The sequence below is a fragment of the Aethalodelphis obliquidens genome, unplaced genomic scaffold, assembly GCF_003676395.1.
Source record: "Aethalodelphis obliquidens isolate GAN/ISIS:26980383/991018 unplaced genomic scaffold, ASM367639v1 scaffold6, whole genome shotgun sequence".
NCBI classification, from domain to species: domain Eukaryota; kingdom Metazoa; phylum Chordata; class Mammalia; order Artiodactyla; family Delphinidae; genus Aethalodelphis; species Aethalodelphis obliquidens.
Window position 1 is genome coordinate 61,950,349 of NW_020837950.1, and position 21,356 is coordinate 61,971,704.

General features: G+C 35.1%; 1 protein-coding gene across 5 annotated transcripts; it reads left to right on the forward strand.

Moving 5' to 3' along the window:
- Positions 1-3,936: 3,936 nt before the first annotated feature.
- On the forward strand, positions 3,937-21,154 carry PLK4 (polo like kinase 4). 5 transcript variants are annotated; one of them, XM_027103673.1, is made up of 16 exons: positions 3,937-4,202; positions 4,869-4,964; positions 5,701-5,796; positions 5,878-5,992; positions 8,195-9,221; positions 9,935-10,041; positions 11,940-12,307; positions 13,160-13,264; positions 13,638-13,740; positions 14,937-15,086; positions 15,985-16,118; positions 16,214-16,305; positions 16,457-16,604; positions 17,396-17,536; positions 18,992-19,098; positions 20,512-21,154. In XM_027103673.1, the coding sequence occupies exons 1-16, from the start codon at positions 4,173-4,175 to the stop codon at positions 20,612-20,614; spliced, it is 2,922 nt and encodes a 973-aa protein (XP_026959474.1). In that variant the 5' UTR covers positions 3,937-4,172; the 3' UTR covers positions 20,615-21,154. The 5 variants fall into 5 exon arrangements, with proteins under 5 accessions (XP_026959474.1, XP_026959477.1, XP_026959473.1 ...); XM_027103676.1 differs by having other exon boundaries at positions 3,942-4,202; positions 12,171-12,307; positions 20,512-21,143; XM_027103672.1 differs by lacking the exon at positions 3,937-4,202 and adding an exon at positions 4,459-4,731.
- Positions 21,155-21,356: the final 202 nt, after the last annotated feature.

A 21,356-nucleotide genomic window follows, 5' to 3' on the forward strand; every position in this document is an offset into this window, starting at 1 on the left:
TCTTCCTTAACTTGATAAAGAATATCTATAAAAAACCTACAGGGACTTCCCTGGTGGTCCAGTGGTTAAGACTCCGCACTCCCAATGCAAGGGGTGTAGGTTCGATCCCTGGTTAGGGAACTAAGATCCCACGTGCCGCGTGGCATGGCCAAAAAAAGAAAAAAAATTTTAAGAAAAAAACCTACAGCTAACATCATACTTAATGGTGAGAAACTAGAAGCATTTCCACTAATATCAGAAACAAGGCAAGTATGCCCCCTCCCATAATGTCTTTTCAACATCATACTGGAAGTGCTAGCTACTGCAATAAAACAAGAAAAGGAAAGAACACATGTACAGGTTTGGAAGGAAGACATAACTGTCTTTGGTCACGGATTATTCTATCACCTATGTAGGAAACCAAACAACAACAACAAAAAACCTTCCTGGAACTAATAAGTGATTATAGCAAGGTTGCAGGATATATGGTTTATATACAAAAGTCAATTGCTTTCCTATATACCAGCACTGAACAAGTGCAATTTGAAATTTAAAATACAATGCAATTTACAGTAGCATCCCCAAAATGAAATACTTAGGTGTAAATCTGACAAAATATGTACAAGACCTATATGAGGAATACAACAAATCTATGATGAAAGAAATCAAAGAAGAACTAGATAAATGGAGAGATATTCTGTGATCATGGATAGGAAGGCTCAATATTGTCAAGATGTCAGTTTTTCCTAACTTTGATCTACAGATTCAATGCAATCCCAACTGAAATCCCAGCAAGTTATTTTATGGCTATCAACAAGCTGATTCTAAAGTGTATACTGAGAAGCAAAAGACCCAGAATAGCCAGTGCAATATTGAAGGAGAACAAAGTTGGAGGACCGATACTACTAAGGGTATTGGGTCATATAAATCTACTGTAATCAAGACAGTGTGGTATTGGTGAAAGAACAGACAAATAGATCAATGGGAAAGAATAGAGAGCCCAGAAATAGACACACAGAAATACAGTCAATTAATCATTGACAAAGGAGCAAAGGCAATAGAATGAAGCAAAGATAGTTTTTTCAACAAATGGTGATAAAAAAAACTGGTTATCCACATGCAAAAAAATGACTCTATACACAGCCTTTACAGCCTTCACAAAAATTAACTCAAAATGGATCACAAACCTAAAAATAAAACTATAAAACTCCTAGAAGGTAACACAGGAGAAAACTAAGATTACCTTGGGTATGACAATGGCTTTTTAGATACAACACCAAGACACAATCCATGAAACAAATAATTGATAAGCTGGACTTCTTTAAAATGAAAAACTTTTGCTCTTCCGAAAGACATCTCAAGATAATGAGAGACAAGCCACAGACTTGGAGAAGGTTGCAAAAAAAACAATGATAAAAGACTGTTATCTAAAATACAAAGAACTCTTAAAACTCAACCATAAGAAAACAAACAACACGATTAAAAAACCAAGGCAAAGAGTTCAATCCATATCTCACCAAAGGAGACAGACATACAGATGGCAAATAAACATATGAAAAGATGTCCTACATCATGTATCATCAGGGAAATGCAAATTAAAACAAGATGCAACTACACAGCTATTAGAATTTCTAGGCTAAAATCCAGAACAATGATAACATCAAATGCTGGTGAGGATGTGGAACAGGAATACTAATTCATTGCTAGTAGGAATGAAAAGTGGTACAGCCACTTTGGAAGACAGTTTAGAAGTTTCTTACAAAACTAAAATATACCCTTACCATAAGATCCAGCAATTGCTTTTCTTGGTATTTACTGAAAGGAGCTGAAAATATGTCCACAGAAAATCCTGCAAGTGGACATTTATAGCAGTTTTACTCATAATTGCCAAAACTTGGAAGCAACTCAGATGTCCTTCAATAGGTAAATGGATAAATAAACTGTAATATATCCAGACCATGGAACATTATTCAGTGCTAAAAGAAGTGAGCTATCAAGCCATGAAAAGGCATGGAGGAAACTTAAATGCATATTACTAAGTGAAAGAAGCTAATCTTTAAAGGCTACATTCTATATGATTCCAACTATTCAACATTCTGGAAAATTCAAAACGATGAAGAAAGTAAAAAGATCAGTGGTTGCTGGGGTGGGGTGAGGGTGGTGGATAGGAGGAGCACAGAGGATTTTTAGGGCAGTGAAAATACTATAATGATGGATATATGTCATTATACATTTGTCCAAACCCATAGAATATACAATATCACGAGTGAATCCTAAGGTGAACTATGGACTTTGCATGATTATGATGAGTCAAGTAGGTTCATCCTTATTAAAAATGTACCTTTCTGGTGAGTGATGTTGATAATGGGGGAAGCTATGCATGTTTTAGAGGAGGGAGTATATGGGAACTCTCAGTACCTTCCACTAAGTTTTCCTGTGAACCTATAACCGCTCTAAAACATTCTTTGTCGATATAATCCCTGATACTAACAGAATAAAGGATAAACACCACAACCTCCACCCCCCACCAAAAAAAAAAAACCCACAATGACAGCAAATTACAGGAACTTCTGAAAGTTTAACAGCAAAAGCAAGTCTAATTGGAAGACTGGACTCTGGAACCAACCGCTCAAGCGTTGTAATATATAACCCTAAAGGAAGGATTTCCAGGAACGAAGGGAAAAGTTGACTTTTCTCTGAACAGCTTTTATACAGCTTGCAGGTAGACAAACTTACATAAACCTGATATATCCATTAATGTAGAAGAAAAGAGCTTTCCATTTAGAAACTGACCTAAGTTTGTGGAGTAGTTCTCAGTTTGTTACATATCCTTGCTGAATATCACCATCTTCTCATCTGCATAAAGTGTATCATACCAACCTCAGAGGTCTCTTTTTTTTTTAGTTATTTCTGAGATATACATTTTAAAGTAATAACAAGAATTATGACATAACATTATACAAGAACATATAAGATTTTTATAAACTTATAAAAATTTCAGGTCTTTTTTTTTTTTTTTTTGCGGTACGCGGGCCTCTCACTGTTGTGGCCTCTCCCGTTGCGGAGCACAGGCTCCGGACGCGCAGGCTCAGCGGCCATGGCTCACGGGCCCAGCCGTGCCACGGCATGTGGGATTTTCCCGGACCGGGACACGAACCCGTGTCCCCTACATCAGCAGGCGAACTCTCAACCACTGCGCCACCAGGGAAGCCCTCGGAGGTCTTTTGTGTGTGTGTGTGGTATGCGGGCCTCTCACTGCTGTGGCCTCTCCCATTGCGGAGCACAGGTTCCGGACGCGCAGGCTCATTGGCCATGGCTCACGGGCCCAGCCGCTCCGCGGCATGAGGGATCTTCCCGAACCGGGGCCCGAACCCGATCCCCTACATCGGCAGGCAGACTCCCAACCACTGCGCCACCAGGGAAGCCCGTCGGAGGTCTTTTTTGATCAATACATTATCGCACGAGTGTGAGAACTCTCAAATGTGTTATTCTACAGATGGCGTTATAATTAATAGAAATTTACCAAAATAAATAATGGAGTCAATTTTCTTAAAGCACCGTATCCATTCATTACAGATATGAAAAACTGGAGTAAGTACAGAGGTGTAAACCGGTGGTTAAGTCAGGTACTGACTTTTTTCCCCTATGCTGCTCCGTCAAGTTTAAGCATTTGGAATTCAAAAATTGTTTTAAACCCTTTACAGAATTGGAAGAAGTAGCTTTTCAGACCGTGAAGTGAGTAACTGACTAGTTGTGAATATCTCATATCTTAGGCTACCTTTTTTATCCGTCTTGCGCGGGTCTTCCAAGAGCCGAACTGCTAACGCTCCCAACCAAGTTCTAGGCCGCCAAAGCACTTCCGGTCCTCGGCCCGGAGGCGAGCGGATAAGGAGCCTGCCACGCATGCGCGCCCAGGCGCAGCTTCTGCGGAACGCCCCGCCTCCTTACGTCCCCTCCAACCTCGCTAGAACGGCAACCGGCGGGAGTTTTTCAAAATGGGAGCGCGGAGGCGCCGCCCAGGCCTCGGAAGGTGCCCGGGAGACCTTTCGGTGGCTGTAGTGTCGTCGCCGGGAGCGGCGGCCTAGAGAGCCGAGCCTGATGGACGCCAAGACACGCTGCCTACTTGGAGCGCTGCCTCGAAAGGACTGCGTAAAGGGAGTTAATCCAGGGAGCACGGACCGCGGCCTGGAAATATGGCGACCTGCATCGGGGAGAAGATCGAGGTGAAAAGACTCGGCAGTCCCCAGTAGGGCGGGTGGGAGTCGGAGTGCCGGGACTCGTCGAGACCCTGGCAGGAAGGGGAGAGAGCGCAGCTAACGGCTGCAGGTTGGACGCCGGAGTGCTTTGGGAGGGTCCCAACCGCCGGGGGCCCGGCTGTTTGAGGGCGGAGCGGCCCGCCCCTCTGAGACGCGGGGGCGGTGGGACAGGTGTGTTGCTCGCGGCCCCGCCCTTCTGTCCCTAGACACCGCAGCTTCATGTCAGCGATCCCGCCGGAGCTGCCGCGCTAGAGCAGGGCAAGGCTATCTTCCCCTTCTCCAAGGGGATGGCGGTTACCTCCGGCGGGAGTTGCGGCGGGATTCCGTTCAGGGCCTTAGCTCTCGGGGGCAGGTTGGGAGTGGGACGAGGATGCTGAGGCTACGCTGAGGCTGAGGAACCAGACCATTAGGGTGCTCTATCCAGAGACCAGCCTGGAAGCTCAGAGACCCACAAGGCGTCAACATGCTGTCCACCCCAGACACCTGCTGTATCGAGGTGTGATACCTGCTTGAATTTTGAATGCAAGTTCTCCTCCCGATCCATTTTAGCCTCTTTTTTCCAGCCCCTTCCTATTTTTTCTTCCTTTCTGCATCGAAAATCATTACACATATTCTTTAATTTTAACTTTTAAGGATTTTAAAGTTGGAAATCTGCTTGGTAAAGGATCATTTGCTGGTGTCTATAGAGCTGAGTCCATTCACACTGGTTTGGAAGTTGCAATCAAAATGGTAAGAATATGTTAATCAGTTTCTCACTTCTGCTTTGCAAGTAACTAGAGAGGTTTGCTACTTGAGATGTTAGAAACTCCTTACCCGCCAGCCTTTTCTTTATGCTGTAAAAAACCCACTGCTTAGGCAGAAGACAGTAGTTCCAACAGTTAAACTTAAGGATCTTTTAGGAGATCCTTAACCATGCTTAAATAAGTGTTCTATCTTTACTCATGTTCATTAGATTTGGTATCTGTTCTAATTATATGTACTTAGAGTAATTGGTAGCAGTCAAAGAACAAATAATAATTTGTTTATAATAAGAATACACTGTGCATAGTTCTGTATTACACTGTAAAAAGCTAAAATACTATTCTTGATTGTTAGAAGTCAGTCTAATAGGAGTAACATAAGGAAATTAAGAAACACCTAAACCAGTAGGAAAAGGGAAGATTTGTTTTAAAGCTTTGCTAAATTTTATTTGTTGTTATTATCATAGATATGATGGTTGAGCTATTAAATTCTTTAAGTTGGTAGAGTGTATTAGAATGCATTGGGCAAGTTTATTGAATGTCCACCCTGTCAAGCACTTTGCTAGGTGCATGGGGAAAATAGACAACGAAATAAATTGATCTCAAAAAGAAGATAAAAGGACTTCAGAATATTTTATAGTATACTTTCTCTTTTCAAAGTTAACATGACAACTTCACATTTGAAAGTTTATCATTAACATTTAAACCTCTCATGTTATTTTTAGATAGATAAGAAAGCCATGTACAAAGCTGGAATGGTACAGAGAGTCCAAAATGAGGTGAAAATACATTGCCAATTGAAACATCCTTCTATCTTGGAGGTAAGATACAAATTTTATAACAGTGGCCAAGGGCATTGAATTTTTCTGTATTATAATTTATTATGCCCTTTTACATTTCAGCTGTATAACTATTTTGAAGATAACAATTATGTGTACCTAGTATTAGAAATGTGCCATAATGGAGAGATGAACAGGTATATAAAAAACAGAAGAAAACCATTCTCAGAAAATGAAGGTAGGCTGTGCTTCTTTTCTTTCTTTCATTTTTCTTAAAAAAAATTGGTTTTGGAAAATACAAATTTTACTCTTTGTAGTTTTGAAGAATGTACTTTTTATAATATTTAGTAAAACTGTTTCAATTATTACTTTGGGCTATAAAAAGAGATTTTTCCCCCCCAAATTAAGAAAGTTGTTAATTCATGTAAGTAATTCAGGCATTACAGAAATAAAGTAGAAGAAGAAATTTGCTATCCATCTTTTGCCAAAACAACATTTTAAATTAAGTCATTGGTCACAGTTGAATGTGTATCTTTTCAAATTTAGAAAAAGCTTTTTAGGATGCTGTTGATGACTATAAAGTAGTTTCTAAGTCAAACACAGTACCTGTTGAAACCATTTATTATAGAAAATGTCAAACACTTAAGTTGAGACAGTAATATAATGAGCCCCTATGAACTTACTACTGAGCTTCCAAAACTATCAACTCATTGTTTCATCTGTACCCTTCTTATTCCCCCAATTCCTCAGAGTATATTGAAGCAAATCATAGACATCTTTTTATCTTTAAACAATGCAGACTTTAAAAAAAAAAACAAAAAACATAAGCACAAAGTCACTATCACACCTAATAATTCCTTACTGTCAAACACATTGTCAGTTTCAGCTTCCCCAGTTTCTTATAAGTAACTTTTTTTACAGTTCAGATCAGGACCAAGTAAGGTCCGTATATCATCACACAAATGATTGTTTTCAAATTATCTTACCCTGCTAACTGACATTGCAGGCTAAGATTGAAAGCTAAGAAAGGTGGTTGCTGATAGGCTTTTTGTCCATTTGATCTATATTTAACCCATTTGGAAAACAATTTGGTCATATGTGTTAAGAGTTAAGGAAATGTTCATATCCTTAGACTGAAAATAAGAACATAATACATAATAAGAAAATAAATTCATATACATATTGATGATGAGTACTGCATTTTTCATAATACTGTATAATAGTAAGGCCTTCTTAAATAAGACAACTTGCAAAAGATAGGAAGAAAATGAATTACCAATTTGACTAATTAAAATTAAGAATGTGTATGACAAAGGATACTGTCAACAAATTTAAAAGTTAAAGATAGGAAGAAAATATTTGTATAACAAATGGCTGTCCAATTAATTTTAAAATATAAGGCATGCCTTAAAAGAAAAGATAATTGTATAGGAAAATGGACAGGGGATGTAAGCAGACTGTTCACAGAAGAGAAAGTATAATTGGCCAATAAACATACGAAAAGATGCTCAAAATCAGTAGTAATCATAAGAATGCCAACTAAAATAACGAGTACCATTTTTTTACCCATTGGATTGAGACTACCTAATTTCAACAAGGATATGCTTGAAAATAACAGCCTTTTGAAGGGCGATTGGCAAGGTATTAAAATACTAAATTTTATCTTTGAACCCAGTGATTCTACTTCTTGAATTTACCATAATGAAGCACCCCATTTATATGCACAAGAAAACAAGCATGTACAAGAATGTTTATTGCTATATTTTTTTATAATCTTGAAATGACCCAAATATTAATCAATAGCAATTTAACAAGATGGAGATCTATGTGTACTGACATAGAAATATTGCCAAGAAATATTGTGAAGTGGCCAAAAAAAAGTAATAAACTATATTTTTATACCATTTTTATATTTTAAAAACATTTATTACAGTGTATTTCTATAGATTTAAGTGTACATAAGCACATGGAAGAAAAGTTTAAAAGAATATATATAAACTGTTAATAGTGACTACTTTTTAGGAGGGTTTGGGAGGACATCAAAGGAAATACAGCTTGCTTTTCTTTTTTTCTCTTTTTTACAATTTGAATTATTTATGAATTGTTTAATTAGAAATATTTTCTCTTTCTATGGACTTCTAATTACCCTAGTTAACTCTGGTCACTCCCAGTTCCTATTAAAATTAAGCCTCCCTTAACTGTATTTAGAAAACTCATTAGTTGGAAAGGACAGAGTTTAAAAGGAGTGCCTAGTTGTCTTAATAGGAATTATTAAAGAATATTATGAAATTATCAGAGTGGTATTTTGGCTGGTAAAACTAAGCTACAAACCAGTTTACTAATTGTCATACTGGCATATGTACTTGGGTTTCATGATGTATTCTAAATACTGAATCTTCAGATTTTCTAAATTGTAGTTTTAATTTTTGCATTCTAATAGCTCGACACTTCATGCACCAGATCATCACAGGAATGCTGTATCTCCATTCTCATGGTATATTACACCGGGACCTCACACTTTCTAACCTCTTACTTACGCGTAATATGAACATCAAGATCGCTGATTTTGGGCTGGCCACTCAATTGAAAATGCCACACGAAAAGCACTATACTTTATGTGGAACTCCTAATTACATTTCCCCAGAAATTGCAACTCGAAGTGCACATGGACTTGAATCTGATATTTGGTCCTTGGGCTGTATGTTTTATACGTTACTTATTGGAAGACCACCTTTTGACACGGACACCATCAAGAACACGTTAAATAAAGTTGTATTGGCAGATTATGAAATGCCAACTTTTTTGTCAAGAGAAGCCAAGGACCTTATTCACCAGTTACTTCGTAGAAATCCAGCAGATCGTTTAAGTCTGTCTTCAGTATTAGACCATCCTTTTATGTCCCGAAATTCTTCAACAAAAAGTAAAGATTTAGGAACTGTAGAAGACTCTATTGATAGTGGACATGCCACAATTTCTACTGCAATTACGGCTTCTTCCAGTACCAGTATGAGTGGTGGTTTATTTGACAGAAGAAGACTTTTGATTGACCAGCCACTCCCAAATAAAATGACTATATTTCCAAAGAATAAAAATTCAAGTGATTTTTCTTCTTCAGGAGATGGAAGCAGCCTTTATACTCAGTGGGGAAATCAAGAACAAGAAACCAGTAATAGTGGAAGGGGAAGAGCAATCCAAGAGGCAGAAGAAAGGCCACATTCTCGATACCTTCGTAGAGCCCATTCCTCTGATAGATCTGGCATCTCTAATAGTCAGTCGCGAGCGAAAACGTATCCAATGGAACGATGTTACTCAGCAGAAATGCTTTCAAAATCCAAAAGATCAGGAGTAGATGAAAATGAAGAAAGATACTCATCCACAAACAGCAATGCTAATATTCTTCACTTCTTTAAAGAAAAGACATCCAATGGTTCTGGATCTTTTGAAAGACCTGATAACAATCAAGCACTGTAAGAATAATTCTATCAAAAAGCATTTTACTTTTCAATAAACATTGTATTAGCACAAACATGAAGCTGCATCTAACTAAGGGTTACCTTGTCAGATATTCCTGGGGCACTTTTAACTATGACTTCTGTTTTTTAATAGGAAGAGAATCAGAATGATGATTTTGAATTGTGGTTAAGAATCTCTTAAAATGAGTATATGTGCTCATGAATGTATTTGTAGTATGTGTTTAATACTTGGGAATTTCTAGTGTCATTTTAAATTTTATATGAAGCAGGTCTCCAGTGCGATGTATCATATATTAAACATGTCTGATTCCTAAAGTACTCTTAACAGTAACTGTACACACACACACACACAAATAGAGAAAGAGAAGTTGACCCTAAGTGATGAGTAATCATATTGACTGCTTCTCACATGAAGGCAAGTTTTTAGTGACTAGTGTTTTTCTTTTTCTGATCTTTGATTTTTATGTTTAAATTAAAAGAGGACAGTAGCCATATAGAAATGTCACAGTGCCATGGGCATTTTGGCATGGGAATTTAGCTTCATAGACACAATTTAGTTATGCAAATGTTGGGTTCTACAGTTAATGTAAAAATTTTTAGGTATTCATATCAGAAGAGAGCTCCCTTTTTTAGTGTTTTTTTATCTTAAAAGGTTACTACCTTTTAATTTTTTATTAGTTTATGGGAAATTTTTTTTCTTTGTTTAGCTCCAATCATCTTTGTCCAAAAAATGGAAAAACTCCTTTTCCATTTCCAGACCAGACAGCTCAGACTGAAATGGTGCAACAGTGGTTTGGGAATCTGCAAATAAATGGTGAGTTTTTAATGGACTATTTAATAAAAAGTTAATGACTTGGCCACTTACCAAGCATTGCAGTTTTCTATTTGGGTTTTCTTAAGAAAATAGTACATTTTCAATAAACTGTTACAATAATAGTAATAATTGCTGTTAACACAGTTTGAGTATTTACTGTATCAGCCACTGTCCTTAATGCTTAACATATATTATTAACTTATTAATAATTCTCACAAAAACCATATGAGGAAGATACTATTATTAGCCCTGTCTTACAAATGAGGAAATAGTAGTACGCAAAGGTTAATTTGCCAAGCTGCACTGTCCATAAATACAAGAGAGAGGAGTCTAACCCAAGCAGTCTGGCTCAGAGACTTTACTCTTAACCCCTGCGCTCTTGCAGCCTCTCTGTAATAAGTACCTACTATCAGTGCCTATAAAATAATCAAAAGATGGTTGACTTTATTTTTAAGTAGAAGGTGATGTGGATCATCATAGTGTACCAATGGGACCTCACATACACTAAAATACACAGCTACTAAAACCTAAACATTTTTAAACAGCTTTCATCCAAGTCATTATTTTATTTATAGATACAGAGTTTGAAAGTTAAACATTTCTCATTATTGAACATGACATTCACAGAAGGTGGGTTGGAAAATAATGATGGAAGAAAGAGAATAAAAAAGAAACATGGAGAGGAGGAGAGAATTTTTTACTAAGTATCATGTTACCTCAGACAAGTGCGTAATATGGCTGTAATTTAAGCATAGAGTTATGTCACCTCAAGAGTCTATTTTTTTCATGTATATTATTTTCAAGGGCCCAAAAGAGAATTAATCTTCTCATGTATACTTGTTAAAGATGATAATTCAAGTTTATGTTTTTTAAAACTACAGAACTGCCATGTGCTTAATCTTGCACTTAACCTTCTATTATGTTTATAGATACTTTTATTTGGTAAACATGGACATGTCTGAAGTAACTTTGTTTATAATACTCTAGTAGTGCTGCTACAATTTTAAAGTATATTATTTGATGTAGGATATTTTCTGTCATAATGGGAATTATGGAGGGAGGCACTTAAAAGTCATTTAAGGGGAAAGCTGAGATATAGATTTTTATAGTTTAGCATTAGAAAAATTGCCTTACAAAGTTTTATATAGTCTAATCATTTTAAGGGCTTTAAAAAAAATAATGTTCCCATGTGAATTCTAAAACTATATAAAATTTAAATGGATAAAGTTCAAGAACTGTTTTAGAAATGTGGGTACAAATACATTTATATTAAGTATTAATAATAAACCTATTTCATATATTTTAGAGTGTTTTGGTTTTAGTTGCATATTTTGTAAGTAAAGATGAAATAGTCCTTAGCTTAAAGAGAGTGAACTTACATGTTATGTAGAATGATTACCTGGGAACTCCTCTCAAATCTATTATTTGTTGCAGCATTGGCAGTTGCTTTAGTATTAGTAAGTGACCCTAGGTGACTAGTTTTTGCTTTGATTGAAACATTAATTTCATATTAATATCTTTTCTTTCTTAGTCTTAGACTAAAGGTATTCCTTTGCAGTCTGGCTTAAAATGTCCTTTTAAAGTCACTTTTATTATGCCATATCTTTTTGTTGGTTTTTTTTTTTTGGCCGAGCCGTGCAGCTTGTGGTATCTTATTTCCCCAACCAGGGATTGAACCTGGGCCCTTGGCAGTGAAAGCGCCAAATCCTAACCACTAAACCACCAGGGAATTCCCTTATGCCGTATCTTAAACTGAAAAATTACAAGCTTTTTTTTAAAACTAGATTTCTTTTGTTCCTCAGGAAAAAAGAATGCTATTGTAACCAGCATGACATTGTTTTGTGTAGACTTGACTTTTTAATTATTCACTAAATTGCTTTATTCTATGTATATTATAGCTCATTTAAGAGAAACTACTGAGTGCAACAGCATTAGCCCAAACAGAGATTTCCAGGGCCATCCAGATTTGCAGGACACAACAAGAAATGCCTGGACTGATATAAGAGCCAAAAAGAGCCCTGATGCTTCTGATAATGCGCATTCTGCAAAACAGTTGAATAACATGAAATACATGACTGCATTTCACAGTAAACCTGAGATAATTCAACAAGAATCTATTTTTGGCTTAGATCCTTCTTCCGAACAAAGCAAGACGAGGGGTGTGGAGCCACCATTGGGGTATCAGAAACATACATTACGAAGCATTACGTCTCCTTTGACTGCTTACAGGTTAAAACCAATCAGACAGAAAACGAAGAAGGCTGTGGTATGTCTATTATTTTTCTAAATCACTGGATGATATTTTCCTTGAGTATATGGTTTCTGGTATCAAACATAATAATATCTTTTCAGTTCCCTATAATGTCCCTGTATTTTTGATACGTACTTGATAAACTCACTTAAAAGAGACTGGGTATTTATGGGAAAATAGCTATTGTTTCCTTCTGGGTACTTTAAGAATGGTGAATTGATAGTAATTTTTGAATTTTAAATTATTGATAATGAAAAACATTTAAAAGTAATACTGGCTAAATACTGTGTTAAATATTATTCACAATCCTAATAACTAAGTTAATATTTAATACTATCTTTTGCTTTTGTTTTCATTGTTTCTACATTTAATCTAGTCTCAAAAAGATAAACTAGAAAATATCACTTTTTTAACATCTGAAACTATTTAAAGAAAAGGAGTATGCACAAAATTAAGTACAGCATTTTTTTTTTAATGTCATGTGTGCATTGGGAATGGTGATTTTGATTTTTTAATTCTGTCTTCATCCTGTTTGTCCCTGTTTTCCCTTTCACCCAGTCTTGCCTTTATTTGGCGTGCTATTGTCTTTTCAAGCCCTTAAATTCTCCACCCTACCTTCTGCTTTCTTTCTGTTCACTGGTTATCATTTCACACTTCATTATAGCTTCTTTCCTTTGCTCCTTATGTTTCACAGTTGTGCTGAAATACACCTGTGGTCTAGACAATTGCAGTGAAGCGGCTATTTGATTTTTACTTTAATTTTTGTTTCTGCCATGGTTAAGTACTTTTCTCTTAACTAATATGTATGTCAGAACTGTTCTGGTAAATAAGAGAATTGTTACTGATTTTAGTTGTTTTTTTTTTTAGGTGAGCATACTTGATTCAGAGGAGGTATGTGTGGAGCTTCTAAAGGAGTATGCATCTCAAGAATATGTGAAAGAAGTTCTTCATATATCTAGTGATGGAAATATGGTAATGTGGATTTCCTTTATTATCTTGCAGCTTTATCACTTAAGCATTTATCATTCCATTTGTTCTATAATGATATTTAAAAAACAACTTTTAGTCGCTTTTCCTGATATGATAGTATCTCTGGAATTCAAAAACTAAAATAGTATACTACATACCTTTAAATAAATTAGTGTGGTGTAAAAAATAATTATAACCAGGAACAAAATCTAAACTTTAGGCTTAAGTTTAAAAAGCAAAAAAATTACTTTTAGAGAATATTTAGCATTTTCAATAAAAATAATATACATGTGAGCTCTTTTTATAATTTTAGTAACAAAATATAGTGCTCTAACTTAATGGCATATAATCAGAATTCTTAAAAATTTTTTGCCAGATCACTATTTATTATCCAAATGACGGAAGAGGTTTTCCTCTTGCAGATAGACCGCCCTCACCTACTGACAACATCAGTAGGTACAGTTTTGACAATTTACCAGGTATGTAAATTTACCAGGGAATAAATTTAGATAATGGATTTATATATACATAAACTCTGTACTGTGGGTATCATAAATTGTAAATATTTTGGCTTCAGTTGGGATGCAGGTTATGTTCTTATAACTTTATATCTGGTGAGATGTGCTATACCTTACTAATCCAATATTTAGTCATATTCTGTGTTATAATGGTATTTTATTGTTTACTTAAGTAAAAACTAACTCTAGAATATTAGTCATGTGTCACACAAATATAATTTGTACACTTGTATAGTTACAATTTGTCTAGAATCATGTTAAAAATTCAACATGAAGTATCTGGTTTTTGACTTTTGAAATCATTACTGTGCTACATAATGATCACTTGTAATTGTGGTTAACTAAATTAGCTTAGCTTCTGGATATTATGAATTGGGAAATTAACTACTGAGTAGTAAGACTTCCCTAAGGTAACTTAGAAGCAAATAAGAGAACCTATCTAATCTAACTCTGTTAGAAATTAAGACACATAGCAAGACTATCAAATATTATAAATGACCATAGTTACAGGGAACTGCTAAAATTTACTACTCTATGTTTTACTAATATAAAAAGTGCTACATTTCTTTTCCTAAAGTCATTTGGTTCTGATATCTCAGGTAGAACTCTTTTCATTTCATTTATTAAAACTTTCCTGGGTCATTATCTTACTTTTAATAAGGAGTCAGTGATTCAAAGTAAGAGATTTTTAAAATAATCATGAGACTGGGACTTCCCTGGTGGTCCAGTGGTTAAGACTTCACCTTCCAATGCAGGGGGTGCGGGTTCTATCCCCTGGTCGAGGAGCTAAGATCTCACATGCCTCATGGCCAAAAAACCAAAACAGAACAGAAGCAATGTTGCAACGAATTCAATAAAGACTTTAAAAATGGTCCACATCAAAAAAATCTTTAATAATCATGATACTAATCATCAGATTTTGTTATATACTTCTTAGGAATTTTATTATACTGTCTTTAGTTTTCATTAAAATAGTAGACTTACATCTCTAAAATATTTTTATTTGGATAATGGAACTGTTAACTTTGGGTAATGGGAGTATTAACTTTCGACTTGAATTTTTGAGGAAGAGTAGAAATAAATGTTAGACTGTTACGGAATTTATGTCAACACTTTATTCCCTAATGTTAGGTAACTTTTTTGTTTTCTCTCCCTAGAAAAGTACTGGCGAAAATATCAATATGCTTCCAGATTTGTGCAGCTTGTAAGATCTAAATCTCCCAAAATCACTTATTTTACAAGATACGCTAAATGTGTTTTGATGGAGAATTCCCCTGGTGCTGATTTTGAGGTTTGGTTTTATGATGGTAAGTGCCATTTAGAAATGGTAATTTTTTTCCCTTTAGTTTGTAACTTAGTAGTTGTGGGGTTTTTTGGTTTTTTGTTTGTTGTAAATTCAACACAATGAGATTTATTTATTTATTTTATTTATGGCTGCGCTGCATGGCTTGTGGGGTCTCAGTTCCCCGACCAGGGATTGAACCCAGGCCACAGCAGTGAAAGCTCTGAATCCTAACCACTAGACCACCAGGGAACTCCCCAACACAGCGAGGGGTGTGTGTGTGTGTGTGTATCCATACATAAAAATTACACAGCACACTATACTATATGTCAAATGTTAATCAAAATTTATATATACTTGCTTGTAAACAATTTATTTTCTAATGTGTATATTAATTCTCTTTCCCCTTTTGGCTCCAGTTTAACAACATTCTGATTGATATTATAAAAAAATAACATGAAATAAACAATATCCTGTTTCTTACTAGAAATTTAAACGGACACATACCAAATTTTTAGGATAATAAATATCACAAAAGGATAAGGTTGAACCAGAGAATTTTATTTTCTAAATCTATAAAGATGTTTACTTTTTAATTTGTAAAGTTTCCTCCTTTAAGGGACACATAGTACATGCACTCACACAGTACACATAATTATAGCTGTCCTTCACTTATGTTTTTGTATGAGAGTAGTGGTTTTTTAAAAATATAAAAGTATCAAACTTAAGCCAGTTATATGCGGAAAAGAAAAATGGCCTTTATTTTTTGAATACTACTTTGAGAGCCTCATTTTATTAATGGCCAATAAGTGAATATAAATGTTACCTTGATCTGGGAGTCATTATGTACTGGGGTATGATAATGAATATAAATCTAGTAATATTTAAAGAAATAATAAAGGGTTTTCTGCTTAATTTTTAAGGAGCAAAGATACACAAAACAGAAGATTTAATTCAGGTGATCGAAAAGACTGGCAAATCTTACACCTTAAAAGGTGAAAGTGAAGTTAATAGCTTGAAAGAGGAAATAAAAATGTATATGAACCATGCTAATGAGGTATGTACCGACTTTTAGTAGGTTTTTTCTTACCAATTAATAATAATACAAATGACATAGATGAAGTAATGACAGAAAGCACTCTTTTGAAATAGGGCCACCGTATTTGTTTAGCACTGGAATCCATAATTTCAGAAGAGGAAAAGAAAAGTGGAAGTGCTCCCTTTTTCCCAATAATTGTAGGAAGGTAAATGTTTGAAAATTTATTAAATATGGCTAAAATGTGTAGAAATGTTTTTTTAAAAAAAACAGTTTAATGTTTACATTATGAACATTCTTTTGTTTTCTATAAATTGAAAGCTTTAAAAGAATGTATTTGACATATCTTTCTCCTTCAGAAAACCTAGTAGTACTAGTTCACCTAAGGCCTTAACACCTCCTCCTTCTGTGGATCCAAACTACCCAATGAGAGAGACACCATCTCTGAATAGAATGATCATAAATAGTGCAGCTTCTCCAAAACAGGCACCAATACTTAATCCTTCTGTAAGTAAATATATGTCACTTCTGTACTTTAAACTCTTCAATGATTGCCTAATGTCCTTGATATCAAACTAAAACACCCTACTGTGGCCTTACTATCACCTACTTACTTTTCCAGTCTCATCCTGAGCTACCCCACACTCTCTGTGCCTAGTTCCTTGATTAAGCCAAACTCTCAGGGCCTTTTCACATGCTCTTCACTTGACCTGGAACTCTTTTCCTGAACCTCTTAATGGCTAATTCTTTCTCATCTTTCAGGACTCAGTTTAAATATTACCTCAGCAAGGCCTAACCTGACTCCTCTGGGAAAAAGCTAAATATATTAACATATATATTGTTTTATTTTTGCTAGTAAAATATCATTAACTGCCTTAATATCCATGATAGAATCATGGTTAAACAAACTTATATTTTTATTCAATGAACTATCATGCCAATAAAAACTATATAGCAATGTAGTAAAATGCAAGATTATAGAAATAGATCTCTGTTTGTGTATATGGGTATGTGTGTATTCACACACACAAACATACATACTATAATTGAAGCTATGAAAAATTATACCTTGGGAAAAAAAGACAAAAGAAATCTACCAAAATCAAAACAGTAGTTCTGTGATTTTTTTTCCTATTTTATACTTTTCCAATTTTCTGTAATGTGATTGTATTTTTTTTTAATTTTGTCCTTTAAAAATTAATTTAAGATAATGAAAATCTGGTCATCATCTACTTTTGCTGAAGTTGGCTTATTAGAATGCTAAGGAATAATATCTTTCTTTCTTTTATTATTTGTAGATGGTTACAAATGAAGGACTTGGCCTTGCAGGTGCAGCTTCTGGAACTAACAGCTCTCCTAGTAGTCTAAAAGATTGTCTCCCTAAATCAGCACAACTTTTCAAGTCTGTTTTTGTGAAAAATGTCGGTTGGGCTACACAGGTGAGAAGTTAGATTTCTCTTTGCAAGACAGTTTTTACACTTTTTGCATTGATTATATCATTAATAATTTTCAAATTTTTTTATTTGTATACAGATGGAAAGCTCTAGATATTGTTGATAACAAATTGCCTGCTAGGGCCTAGGTGACCTGTTCTTGCCATTTTTTTAAAAAATTAATTTATTTATTTTTGGCTGTGTTGGGTCTTCATTTCTGCGTGAGGGCTTTCTCTAGTTGCGGCAAGCGGGGGCCACTCTCCATCGCGATGCGTGGGCCTCTCACCATCGCGGCCTCTCTCGTTGCGGAGCACAGGCTCAGTAGTTGTGGCTCACGGGCCTAGTTGCTCCGCGGCATGTGGGATGTTCCCAGACCAGGGCTCGAACCCGTGTCCCCAGCATTGGCAGGCAGATTCTCAACCACTGCGCCACCAGGGAAGCCCTTGCCATTTGTTTTTAAAGTAGAGGTCATGATGATGGCTAAACATTAGGATTTGAGAATGCCCAGGGCATCGTAAGTTTTAGAAAGTATTTGTAATCTATATTAATAGAGTAATTTTTATTTGGCAGAAAAGAATTTTTGCATTTAAAAATTAGGTCTACATTGAGTTTCAAACTTAAAGAATTTTATGTAGGTGTAAACTTAGATTTGTATATTTTCTGAAAGCTTGAACTTTGGAGATGTTTGAGCACAGCACATGTAATTTTTACTTACCAGTGAAGTAAAATATAGCCTAGTCCTTTATGGGGGGTAGGAAATATCGGGAAGGGAACTCAGCATTTGCTGAGTACATGCTATGTGGTACCATGTTTTCCACATACATTGTCTCATTTCCCAAAATAAAACCTAGTAAAGTTGATGTTATCGCCTTTCATAGATAGTAAAATTATGGCTCATAATGGATGGTTGACTTGCACATTCCTACTAGTTTGCAGAATCTGGATGTAAACCCAGGTCTATTTGATTCCAGTGTCCATGTCTTCTCTGTACTCTGTTTGGAGTGGCACATTGTAAACATCAGTGACTAAAGAAACCAATTTCAAAAGCAAAGATGTAACATTCTCAAGCAGAATAGAAATTCTTTTGGCCTAAGAACAAAGAATAGAGGGAAATTCTAATTTAAGAAAGTGTTGCTTGGTTATTTCCTAAATCTCTTCTTGGTTAGAAATACTATGGGAAAGGAAAAAAAAAAAGGTTGCTTAGATAGCCTAGTGGAAATGAATGGGAAACAGGATTTATGTAGAATAATTTTAATTTATGATGCCCTATCCATTAAAGGAATAATCTGAAAAAGATATGAATATTCTCAAATGTTACTACCATCACAGCCCCAAATTTGTAGTTACCTGAAGGGTTGTTTTGTTTTCTTTTTAAACTATATGAAAATCCTTTTAAACATGAGTACCTTTTAAGAACTTCATATCCTCTGTAGTAATTTTGCTTGCTTATTACTTTTCTAGTTAACTAGTGGAGCTGTGTGGGTTCAGTTTAATGATGGGTCCCAGTTGGTCGTGCAAGCAGGAGTGTCTTCTATTAGTTATACATCTCCAGATGGTCAAACAACTAGGTAAGTTCTTAAAATACTGGTTGAGATTCAGCTCTTTGCTCTAATTTTGTTTTATCTATATGATGAAATAAATGACTTAATAAAGTTACTATTTTCATGTTGACAAAGTTCATATTATTATTTAAACTGTTAAATATTCATAGCAGCTCATATAGTCTAATGCATATTTTATGAGTGTTTACAGGAATGCAGGGTAATTGGTATGGATTATCCACTCCAAGTGGTTAGACTCCTTTAGCCTTCTTATTCCTTCAGTCTAACTAGGTTGGCCCTTTTCATAAGTAATGGACTTCTAAGTTCAAATATACTTAGAGAATTTACATAAAAGAACATAGAAACAAGGAAGCTTTCTTTTAAAAGGTAACCAGATTATTTTTCCCAAATGAAAGGCTGTATCCCCTGATCTAATGTAAAGTGATTAATGTTAAAAGACTTTTTTGAATGTATATATTCATTCTAAATGAGGATGTATGCCAGGCTAATAAGTATGCTAACAAGGAGGATCTGGGAATAGTAACAATAAGCAGTAGTTTGGTCTCCACATTTCAAACCATAACCTACTGAAAAGAGGTAGGGTGCCGACAGTACCAGTACAAACATGCTACTTTATGAAAAGTGCATATTGTAGAGAAAATACTTGGTACAAATATAACTTGTGGATATCTACCAACTGCTTTTGTGTGTATATATGCAGTACCATCATTTAAAGAACTCATAAAGTGAGAGGTTTTGTTAAATCAACTCTTTCAAATGATCCAGAAAGTGGAAAGATACAGATATAAAATGGGTAGAACCCATGTTCAGAAGATAAAAGTTCAGATTTTACTTGATATGGTCATTTGGAAATTTTTAATATTTAATAGAAATGTATTTATAATGTGTTTAGCTTAGTATTTTCTTTAAATTAGGGTCTTCAATTTAATGAAGAATCCAGATTTTCAGCTTGCTTTAGAAATTATAAAGTCTGTTCAAGTTTTTTGACCTAATTTTCTTTTAATTATTTAAATACATTTAGAAATTGGTCTATTTTAAAAGGAAACAGGGACTTCCCTGGCGGTCCAGTGGTTAAGACTTCACCTTCCAATGCAGGGGGCTGTAGGTTCAATCCCTGGTCGGGGAGCTGGGATCTCACATACCTCGCAGCCAAAGAATAAAAACATAAAACAGAAGCAGTGTTGTAGCAAATTCAATAAAGACTTTAAAAAAAATGGTCCACATCAAAAAAATCTTTAAAAAATAAGTAAAGGAAACAAATTGAGTATGCTTAATTTAAGTATCTAATAATTTTGTATGATCTCTCTGAAGTGCCTTTGCCATTGAAGAATTACTGAAAAATATAATGTGACTTTTGGTACTCTTACAAACCAGGTGACTAAGTTATAATTTTATCTTTTTCTCTTTTGCTTCACTTAGGTATGGAGAAAATGAAAAATTACCAGAATACATCAGACAGAAATTACAGTGTCTTTCTTCCATCCTTTTGATGTTTTCTAATTCAACTCCTAGTCTTCATTGATTAAAGCTCCTTTTAGATATATATATGTTTAATAAATAACGTTTTTGTCGGCTTTCAAGTAAAGTGACTTTTTTCATTTTAAAAAACTTCTTCAGAAAGCCCTTCTATAAAAGAGAATTTTAATCTATACCATAACAGATGTATTCTAATGAGAGAACAAAGCAGAATGAAACTTGAGTCACTTACAAAATGTGGTCGTAGACTAAAATAGGACACCTAACTTTGCTCTTAGAACATATACTCCTAAAATTACTGTGTTCACATATTTGTATTGAACAATCTTTTAAAGCAAAAATATAAATGGTGTGTGGTATATTTGTGCTTTTATTTTTTTCCCTACTTCTTAGACATGTTAAGAATCATGGACAAAACATGCTGGAGTTTCAGAATTTTGAACATGTAAATAATGTGTATTTATGTTACAAGTAACATATGTAAACATGTATATTTGTTTTATATTTATTTTTGTAGCACTAGTTTGTGATGAAACATTTCTGAAAATGCATTTTATTAAAAAATAATAAATACAGTGTTACTTTATCTTTTGATTTATTTAATTAAATACTTAATTCAGGGACTTCCCTGGTGGTGCAGTGGTTAAGAACCCACCTGCCAATGCAGGGGACATGGGGTTCAATCCCTGGTCCGTGAAGATCCCACATGCTGCAGAGCAACTAAGCCCGTTCACCACAACTACTGAGCCTGCGCTCTAGAGCCCACAAGCCACAACTACTGAGCCCAC